Source organism: Clytia hemisphaerica, unplaced genomic scaffold, assembly GCF_902728285.1.
Source record: "Clytia hemisphaerica strain Z4C2 unplaced genomic scaffold, Clytia hemisphaerica genome assembly, whole genome shotgun sequence".
Taxonomy (NCBI): Eukaryota; Metazoa; Cnidaria; class Hydrozoa; order Leptothecata; family Clytiidae; genus Clytia; species Clytia hemisphaerica.
In genome coordinates, this window is record NW_027103336.1 from 506,826 (window position 1) to 518,139 (window position 11,314).

General features: G+C 34.1%; 1 protein-coding gene across 1 annotated transcript; it reads right to left on the reverse strand.

Annotated features, from left to right (window-relative positions):
* Positions 1 to 449: 449 nt before the first annotated feature.
* LOC136817894 (uncharacterized) lies at positions 450 to 8,439 on the reverse strand. Its single transcript, XM_067074230.1, has 12 exons — positions 8,340 to 8,439; positions 7,755 to 7,847; positions 7,490 to 7,570; positions 6,935 to 7,003; positions 5,949 to 6,074; positions 4,920 to 4,985; positions 4,448 to 4,520; positions 4,097 to 4,178; positions 3,568 to 3,658; positions 2,987 to 3,081; positions 2,228 to 2,457; positions 450 to 1,569 (listed from the first exon to the last, which is right to left on the reverse strand). Exons 1-12 carry the CDS (start codon positions 8,427 to 8,429, stop codon positions 1,415 to 1,417), a joined length of 1,251 nt encoding a protein of 416 aa, XP_066930331.1. The 5' UTR covers positions 8,430 to 8,439; the 3' UTR covers positions 450 to 1,414.
* Positions 8,440 to 11,314: the final 2,875 nt, after the last annotated feature.

Sequence of the window (11,314 nt, forward strand, 5' to 3'; positions counted from 1 at the left end):
AAACATCTCAAACCATCTGATTATCCCTTTTACAACTAAAGAAGGTTTCTGCAGGCCAAACATCTCAAACCATCTGATTATTCCTTTTACAACCAAAGAAGGTTTCTGCAGGCCAAACATCTCAAACCATCTGATTATCCCTTTTACAACCAAAGAAGGTTTCTGCAGGCCAAACATCTCAAACCATCTGATTATCCCTTTTACAACCAAAGAAGGTTTCTGCAGGCCAAACATCTCAAACCATCTGATTATCCCTTTTACAACCAAAGAAGGTTTCTGCAGGCCAAGTATCTCAAACCATCTGATTATCCCTTTTACAACCAAAGAAGGTTTCTGCAGGCCAAAGTATCTCAAAAACCATCTGATTATCCCTTTTACAACGAAAGAAGGTTTCTGCAGGCCAAACATCTCAAACCATCTGATTATCCCTTTTACAACAACCAAAGAAGGTTTCTGCAGGCCAAACATCTCAAACCATCTGATTATCCCTTTTACAACGAAAGAAGGTTTCTGCAGGCCAAACATCTCAAACCATCTGATTATCCCTTTTACTTTTACAACAAAAGAAGGTTTCTGCAGGCCAAACATCTCAAACCATCTGATTATTCCTTTTACAACCAAAGAAGGTTTCTGCAGGCCAAACATCTCAAACCATCTGATTATCCCTTTTACAACTAAAGAAGGTTTCTTTCTGCAGGCCAAACATCTCAAACCATCTGATTATCCCTTTTACAACCAAAGAAGGTTTCTGCAGGCCAAACATCTCAACCATCTGATTATCCCTTTTACAACCAAAGAAGGTTTCTGCAGGCCAAACATCTCAAACCATCTGATTATCCCTTTTACAACCAAAGAAGGTTTCTGCAGGCCAAACATCTCAACCATCTGATTATCCCTTTTACAACCAAAGAAGGTTTCTGCAGGCCAAACATCTCAAACCATCTGATTATCCCTTTTACAACCAAAGAAGGTTTCTGCAGGCCAAACATCTCAAACCATCTGATTATCCCTTTTACAACCAAAGAAGGTTTCTGCAGGCCAAACATCTCAAACCATCTGATTATCCCTTTTACAACCAAAGAAGGTTTCTGCAGGCCAAGTATCTCAAACCATCTGATTATCCCTTTTACAACGAAAGAAGGTTTCTGCAGGCCAAACATCTCAAACCATCTGATTATCCCTTTTACAACTAAAGAAGGTTTCTGCAGGCCAAACATCTCAAACCATCTGATTATCCCTTTTACAACGAAAGAAGGTTTCTGCAGGCCAAACATCTCAAACCATCTGATTATCCCTTTTACTTTTACAACAAAAGAAGGTTTCTGCAGGCCAAACATCTCAAACCATCTGATTATCCCTTTTATTTCTAAACTTAACGAGTATTCATAGAAATTGTACATATTAAAGTTAAAGATCATTTTCGATATTCTGCCAAGGCTGCTTTCCCGACCGCCAGAGAGGCGCCAAGTGATAAAAACACCATTGAATAGAATGCACCACTCCATCCAAATTGAGTCATTACAAATGCGATGAAAGGTCCTTCTATTATAGTCCCCAGGCTACCAAAACCTAGAAAAGAAAAAAAAAGAAAAAAATGAATATATTGTGGATCTGATCCAAAAGGTCGGTACAAACCTTAAGGTCTAGTTCAGACGGCCCACTTTTCACCCTGCCTATTCTAATTGTTAATTAAAGTGGACATAAAGTTGGCTGTTTAAAGTAAATACATTGCCCTCTTTTGACGTCAATGCAATCTCTTCTTTCAACCCTCTTCAAGCAGAAATTTTAAATCCAACTTTGCGCCCACTGTTTGCCTACTCAAACAATTGTAATAGGCAGGGCAAAAAGTCAGCCGTCTAAAAAAGAGCTTAAGGTTCTTTGATTACATTTAGTTTAAAAAAATGTTTCGCTTTCTACGCTTTCTAATTTTGAAGTACAAATGACTCTCTCTAGTTCGATCTTCATGAGACCAAAGATTTTCTACTAACTAGAGAAGTATCGAATTACAGCGAAAGTAATTTAACTAATTTTCAGGCTGAGGGAACAAATATTTTAGTTCGAATTACAGATTCGAAAAATAAAGGTTCGAATTAGTGTGAGACGACTGTAATTAAAACGAGAAACTTTTATTAACTTGCATTTAAATTCCTACTTCGACATATTCTTCTAAAAAATGTTAGTCTATCAAAATGGAAGTTAACATCAAACAAGTTAGAACTGTACGTACCATTTACAAGCCCAGCAACGGCTGATTCTGCGTTTGCTGCCTTGGCAACCTCTGTTGCTAGGGAACCAGAAACGACAAGATCTGGTCCGCAATTTGCAGCACCAGCCATGAAAAGGAAGATGAAATTAAAGAAAACAGACCAAGTGCTTGTGAGTTCGAAGAGATAGAGTGATAGACCGCTTGTAGCGAATGCGACGAAAACACCAAGATAGCTTCGACCTCCCATTAATCTGTTGAGAGAAAGAAAGAATATGATACACGCTAAACACCAAAATAAGGTTTGATTGGGTCGAGTTTACCATGGATCAAATCTGATCAAATCAAAGCTGACACAATATTACCACCCCTCACTACAGAACACATCACAAAAGACCATCTGAAATGGGCAGAGTTTGTCAGGAGAGTCACAAGGGGTGGATAGATCTATGCTGCTAAGTCAATTAAGTCAGTTACTCTCAGGTACCTAATAGCCGGGGGATTTGCAATAAGTGGGGGGGGTTGGGGGTATTGGACAAAATCTCAAAAACTTAATAAGCAAGGGAGTTGGAATATCCTCGGTGGATATTTTCGAAAAGGAGTCTAATACAGCAGAATTAGGGCAAAAGAGGGAATTGAAAAAAAGTCAATTAAAATTTAGCATTAAACAGGCTCATGAAATCGTGAAACTTGATGTTGTGCTTAAAGTCAACTGTAATACAATATCGCTCTAAGCAATCTTTATCGCTGTAAGAGGAGAAGAATAAACCTTTTTTAACGTACCTATTGATATAAAATCCATTACAAAATGATCCAAATACACCTCCAATTTCAAACGTCGTACTAAACATACCAGCATAACCTTTGTCATATTTCAACTGAAAAAAACAACACGAAGTTTCAGTTTTAAGATACTTATCGGCTACAACCTTTATTCATGATATGCACGCACCACTGCAATGACTTCACGAAATTATGCAACTTTTCTGTTTTTGTTCCAACCAATACGTCACTTTTTCTATTGTATTGGGTGGAAAATTTTGAAATATCTCAGAAGACTCTCCAGTGGTGCATAATCATGAATAGTGACAGCCTTTTAAAGCGACAACCTTTAAACGACAACCTTTCGTTCGGGATTGATTCAATTCGAAAGTTAATCTTGCGAGAAATTAGGCTGAGTGCTTTATATAAACTATAGTAGGGTTTAAAGCGAATTTAAAAGACATCATTTTAACGTATTGAGGAATTCTTTTGTTGATTTTGTCAGCGTGGAGTCAAACTTCTTCTCTATATTATGAGAATATTTTCATGACGCAAAACTTAAATAACTTGATTGAATACACTTTATTCCTGTATATGCTCACCGCTTTAGCCAGGTACATTGGTAGCCACATGTACAAACAATATCGAACTAATTTTGCACCAAACATACTCCAACATAATTCGGGTACCATCCTGAATGAAAAAGATGATGGTTTATAAATGATAATGGAGAGGAAAATCGAACGAGATCAAATTTTTTGATAATCAAGATAAACGTGTCACAGGCAATCGAAAGAAAAATTGAATTGTCCTTTAAATAATTAACCTTAAAGCGTTATTCTTATTCTTATGTACTTTACAATAATGTAAAAAAAAAAAAACATTTAGACACTACTCCTACAATTAGGAATTATGATTGACACGGAAGTACACTTGACAATCCTTAATTCGATGTTATACTATTCGATACGCTCTATTATCCTATAATATTGAAAATCATCGTCAACAAGAAACTCTCATAAACGACATTCGATACGCTCCCTTAGTTGATTAAAATCCAATTGCTCTTGAAAATCGAATTAATAGCGTCAACTAATGGACATATAAATAAAATAAGAGATTGAGGTTTACTTGATCTTCCAGGTTTCGATGAAATTCAAAGCTTTCTTTGGTTGTACAGCTGTAGGCTCATCCTCCTTCAATTGTTGTTTTTCTGTGTAAAAAGAATCAAAAGGGTTTTTTACTCTTGTTTTTCGCCTTTTTTGACATTTTTTAAAATTGACATTTTAAGGTTTTTGAACATAACTTTTGAACCAATGAAGTAAAATTAAAAAGTAATACACCAAATTTTAAGTTAGGCTTTCCTATGTGTGATTCTGAAACAATCTTTGAAAAATCTCTTTTCTACTGCCTACAATATCAAATCAAAGAGGGTAACTTATTTGTGGCACACCCGGTAGCAAAACAAAGACATATTCATACCTGGATCCGGTGATTCCATTCCACATTCATGAGGAAATTTCAAAAAGAAATGAGTTGCGATGGCCAAAAAGAACTAAAAAACAATATGGTCAATTGATAGATTTAAACTCATATTCTGTTCTCTATGCACATTTTATCCTTAAAAAACATGTAAAATATGTAAGGAAAATTAGGGCTTCGGTTTTTTAAGGTTTTCTTCGAATTTAATACGAGATATTCAAGGCATCAAACAATAAGATAGACATCATCATAATTACTAAGATATCTACTAGAATAAAAGAATTAACAGCTATAATTTCTAACTTCATAGCTCTGTACATAGTTCTAAGTTCTGTAGTTTAAGTTGTTGTTGGGTGAATAAATCAAGTAGAGAGCGAAAATTCTTTCCTTACTTGGAATGAAAACAAAACATATTTGAAGAATTTGAAGTTAGAGAGAGTGATGTCATAAATTATTGAAATTATTCACTCACAATCCATACACAGGGGACGAGGAACATCATTTTCAGATCACCTGAAAATCGTCTTTGTAATTCAACCTAAATATATAACAAAATTGCATAGACTGAAATTCACTCACTAAGGCTGTTTTAAATAAGATACAAATCTTTATTGACTGCTATTGATAATCATCATATAGCAGTGAATGAAATTTTGTAAGAATAAAGGCAAAATGATTTTGAAGTCATTGCAATTACAAATATTATGTACACACAAAAGCCACACAAAACATCAATCAGTATAACGAAATTTTTCTAATTGATTATTTCTTGTTAGGACAACTTGTACCCAGTCAAAAACAAAAATAGTACTATTATTCCATTATCATTTTGCATAACTTCATATTTTACACTGGCTCCAATGTGTCACCAAATTTTATTCAAATCTTACCATTTAAAAAAAATCAAGGCCTGCCCCAAAATGTTTTGAAAAACACAGAGATATTATCCGATTCCATACCAGCTACCAGGCGATTTTCGCGAATTTTGGCCATTTTCGCGAAAGTAAATGTCTTTAAAAATTCTTGACAAAATAGAACATCTGTAAAACTTCAAACTTTGAATAAAATGTAACTTTTATGGCATTTTATAGCCTGCTAAAAGACTAATAAGTCAAAGGACAAATATTGCAAGCCAATCCAAGAGGTATTCGTCAATCTAAGCCATTTTTTCATGTGAAAATTCTCAATTTTACGTCTTGATTTGCAAAAGTTTATGCTCGCGAAAAATGTTTTTCCGTTAAATTCGCGAAAGTAAATGTTGTGAATTTCGCGAATTTCATCCTCGCGAAAGTTTCTGCTTGCGAAAGTTTGTACGCCTAAAGTACTGAGAAGTTAAGAAAATTCCCAGGTTATACATTAATACATCATTTCATGGTCATAGGTAATCAAGACCGACTGCACTTTAAAAAACGACTTCCCACTGGTCAATGTAAAATGAGAACGTTATTCTAGCTCCAAAAGTTAAGAATATTCCCAGGTTACAAAACAATAAATTACTTACTGCTACCGCTGTTCCAATGATGCCACCAGCAAAGGGTGCCGTGCCCCACATGCCGAACATGGTAGTCTTCTGTGATGAATCAAACCAGGATGTCAAAAACCGTGCTATATTGCAATAAAGTTGCGCCTAAACAAACAAGAGATTTATGTGACCACAATCAACCTGGGAAACAGGGGGGGGTCATGCAGTTGGTACTAGACATCATGATGACTAAATGCAAATTCAAAAATTTGAGAGCACACCCGCCACCCCTTAGCAGTTAGTACCCCGAAGTGCTAAGTGCATTTAACTACTTGCAGGTTGACACCACCCCATTTTGCACCTACAATCTTTCAAGAAATATATTGAGAATTCCGGTTATTTTGACGTTTTTCGAGATTTAAAGTTCAGGCGAAAAAGATTTTGGGCTATCTCTTTCACTTAATCGAATATTTCAATTTGGGAGGGGTTGGCAGACTTCCAGGCTATATTCTGAGCCTTACTGGACCATTTTTGAACTTTTGGATCCTCAGATGCTAAGGTCCTAAGTCTTAAGTCTAGCGTTAAAACTAAGAGTTAAAACTCTACTCTATTTGATTTATAATAAACACAAAGCCTAACATATATGATACCATTTAGGTCTACTAAAGCCCCAGAGATAAAAAATATCACTTTTACATTGTTTGACTGGGAGAAATACTTAAGAAGACATTGTAGTGATGCACAACTTAATAAAAACAAAAAGCTGGCAATTTAACTGCACATAGTTGTTGTCATACATTTTGTATTGGGAAAGTGGATTTTGGGCTTCATCAACAGATGTATTGCTTTTTCATGCCCCTAAAAGTTCTTCACCATTTTAACCAGATTCTGTGATGCCTGAGCATATAAAAAATTCCAAGGGATCAAGGGTACAACAAATAGTGGTATATCATTGCATCATACACTGCCCCAAACATGACGAATCATTTGAATCAATTTAAAGGAAAAGAAATTTCATCTCTTACCTGAGCACCTCCATTTATGAAAAGTAAAACCGCAAACACTTTGGGTGAATCCCAAAATCCAAAACTTCCCTAAAAATATTATTAAAGAAACTATATATAGCCATACCATACGTAAAGGGCGAGTAATGTATCCATCATAATGTCATTATGCCAATTAGCAGTCATTTGCTTTAGAAAAACATTTTCTAATGTGTAATATAAATCCTTCAACAGTCTTCAAACTGATAAACTCCTCTGAATCTCAATAAGAACTCGTCTTAGTCGTTAGTTGGTACTCAGCAACATAGAACAAGACTGTAATTCAAATAAGAACCATTAACCTGATATTTAAAAAATGGCTGATAAAATATTCAAAAAATCAAAAAAAAAGCCTGTACAAAAACATATTTTGTCTGTGGTCGATGTGAGATCTTTTGAGTTTTCTTGGAATTTTTTAAAAAACTATAAAAAAACTCCTGCTTAAAGATGTTTTTGAATAAAATTCACAAATTATTTTCAGTGGTTGAGTGAGAGGAAAGGAAAGTAAATTGAAGAGAATCTTCTTTATGTACTCACCATGGAGAATGACATTGCTAACAAACTGACAACTAAAATATTACGATTGCCATATTTATCACCTAAATTACCAAACATTATCTGAAATGAAATAAAAAAGAATTAGTCAACCAAGCAGGGTGGAAGAAAACGTTTAATAATAACATTTTTAAATTTATCCAACACAAATATTTATTTTTCTCAAAGATTATAAGTTATCATTTCTAAGTGGCCAGTAATACTAGAAAGATAAAATATGAAAAACAAATTAAATCACTGAACTTACAGCTACAAAAGCATAGGGTAATAAAAATGCAGTATCCAGCCATCCTAATTCAGTTGGAGTTAGCCCATAATATGCTTCCAGGTCTGTTTTGATCTAAAATGGAAAAATAATAATAAAATTATTATAAATAAAATCAATATAAAAAAATATCTCATATTTTCAGCTTCAATTTTCCAACATTGAGAAGATATTAAGAATAGGAAATGATGAGATCATTTAAAAATTAGTCACTTTCTACCACTTGCTTGATAGCACTTCGTTATGCAAACATAGTCATGATTATTACTTCTCTCATCTGCTCTCATTTGACCAAAATTCAATCCCACAATCCTTCTCGTCTTGATTCAAAAGTTGTGAAAGTTATTACTTTTTCTTTGCAATTGAGTGTAATTTACTTGCAAGCGTATTAAACGCAAAGGGTGATGGGATTGAATTTAGGATTGAGTTTCAGTCTATTTTTAAATTTGCCACGGTATGATATTACTCTATGAAAAAAAGATATTCATAATTCATTAAGTTTTCAATTAAGTCTTTTTATATAAAGAAGTTATCATTATAAGATCTGAAGCAAAAGAAAATACTTACCACTCCTAAAGGTTTACGCAGCAGATATGACGATGCATAGATAACCCATGTCATTCCAAACACAATTATTTGTCCTCTATTTAAAGCCATATTTTTTAATAATTCTAGCATTGTGAAAAATTCATAAATTAATAATACAGTATAATTTCTCTTTATACTCTTCACTTTGAGAAAAATGATTTATAGTCTAGTATAGTAGATTTATTCACTTGTGAGTTTGGTTGCAGTAGTTCAAATCAAAAGTAGCCTGGTGGTGAAATGACCATTTTTGTTTCAATGTTTTCAAGTTGTATATTAATCAATCAAATAAGGTGAAATCATATTCAAAGAGTGCTCGATAAAACCAACCAGGAGTAGAGCTTCTTTAATCAAAAATATATTTCAAAACCAAAAAATTTAAAAATCCATAACTCGGAGTTTCATGCTCTAAGCAATCATCAGATGTAACTAAAAAATTAAAAAGCTGTGTGAAAACATATGTTACAAAGTTGGTAAAATGCTGATTAAAAATTCATAAAAAAGTGATAAAATCATAAAACTATGAATTGTCACGAAGGACATCAAATGTGTCCGGAGGGACGTCTTTAAAGTTTTTTAAAAAGAATTAGCTCATATGACGGCACGTGGAGATTAGTTCGGTTCTTTTGTTTATGTGGACATCTGCGTGTTTTGAATCCGAAGTTTTCGAGTTCCTCGAGTTGTATATTATATTTTGTTCTTATTTCCTTTTCTCATTATATGGTCCCTTGGGAATTGAAAACAGGTTTTGCCAAGCTGGCGAAGCTGGAGAAAGTTTCTAAGGAACATTGAAGAAGGTAAGGTCAAGAGACCTTAAAAGTCAACTTTTGAAGTTCCTTATTGACAAAGTTTTTTAGTGATGACTACATCGTTAAAGTTTTCTTTTCAACACTTCACATATATCAACAAGAGTACAATTTACTGATTGATATGATTGGTTACTTTGGTATATTTTCTATTTTCTATTTGGTTGAGTTGCAGGAGGCTTTAGAGGCCTATTCTCGCAACTATAGACGCTTACTAATGAGCGCCCCGTCAGCACCTTGAACTGACTACCCAATTCCCCTCACATGGCATGGGTTGACCCGGGCGAAGGAACGTTCACTTGCCAAGTGAACTGCCGTGAGTGGGAATCGAACCCTGGCCGCCTGCACAGAAGCCAAGGTCGACTACCACTATACTACGGCACCTATATATTAGTTTATGTTTGATTTTTTGTTTTAAAGACCAGCGCACAGCCATGTCGAGATAACAAGACGCATGTTGAGGTTAGACAAATCTACGGTTAATATGTGAATAATCGCAACTTTTTAGTATATTTTTTAGTATTTTTCACCCATTTCAGTGTCTCAAAATTTCATAATATTCATCAAATTTAAATTGAAGTATCGATTGAAGTCAAATAGAGGTAAATGTTTCTGCATTGAGTGGAAGTAGGCCTCCACTCTACGCAGGAGTATGTATAATGGTTCTCCTTCGTGTAATGTATTTTATATTTCTCAATGTTTTGTGCGCGTCTGCTTGTTGTCTTCCAGTGGTTCGTTTAGGTTTAGTTTGGGGGTTTGCATCTTTTCTGTTTGCCAGCTTTTCGTCTCTTTTGGGTCTAACTTAGGATATTTTTAGTTTCTTGTAACTATTTATTGGCAAGTTTTCTAACCTCTATTTTTGTACATTTGTTTTAGCGTCCCTGAAATATATGGTCCGCATATATATTCCTCGCTACTGCGTTAGCAGTATAACAGTAAAATACTAATTTAAAGTAGCATGTCATCTTGTAGGTTGTACTCACCTATTCGTATCGTTATGTCATACATTCGGTCAGCAAAAGGCAGCAGCAAAAAGGAAATTAAAATTCCAGCCAGATCGAGACAGTGAGGCTGGAACTTTGATATTTTACCGGGTGTCCCAGAAAAAAGTTCCGCTCTTTGAAGTGAATTTTATTGAGTTCTATGAATTTTTAAAAGATCAATCCTTTTGCATTGGAAAGAGGAAAAATAAACTTGAATTTTGAGGGGTCATTTATCAAATTTGGTCAACTAGATAAAAAATTATGCTGAAATGAATAAAAATTTCACATTTTGAAAAGGCTCAAAAACGTTGAAAATCGACCTATCAAATTTTATAACCTAGTTATTACTTTTTTGCAGGAATAAAGAGTTTAAAGTGGACATGAAAACAAAAAATACTTGAAATAATTCTCTAAAGGACTAAAAAATTTCATTTGGGTCATTTCAAATTATTTTCTATGGAATTCAGCTTCAAATGTTTGGCTTAAGGACCCCTAAAGTCAAAAGTAGGGCTGATTTTATCAGTGTAGCTATTGAAGTCAAATATCGGTTGGAATTATCAAATTTTTCAGTTTTTCAGATAAATTTCTTTGTTTTAAAATCTTACTTTGTTTTTCATAAAAAGATACTTCCATTAGGTTTTTATTGCTTCAACAATGAAAATCATGATCCATCATGCAATTATGCTTCTATAACAATTTAATAGGTCGCTTTTCAACGTTTTTGAGCAATTACAAAAAAAAGAATTTTTTATTCATTTTGGCTTAACTTTTGATCCAGTTGACTAAATTTGACAAATGACCCCTCAAAATTTAATTTTATCCTTCCTCTTTCCAATGCAAAAGGATTGATTGTTTGGAAATTCATAGAACTGGAGAAAATTCACTTCAAAGAGCGGAACTTTTTTCTGGGACACCCGGTAGGATTACGATTTTACCAGCTTTTTAGCAATTTTTGCCTTACCTCTTTAGCGTAAGGATTGATCGAAATTAGAGTTTTTCAGGGTTCTGAAAAAAACGCATTGCCAAAATTTTTTCATAAGATCGATTCTCAACCACAAAATACATCTTTTAGTCGATGGGTTTTTTTCTGACGTTTTTTCTTCAAAGAATATTGATCACTATTGTTTTCCTTCTTATTTATAGAAGTATATTTTGCAGGTCTATTGAC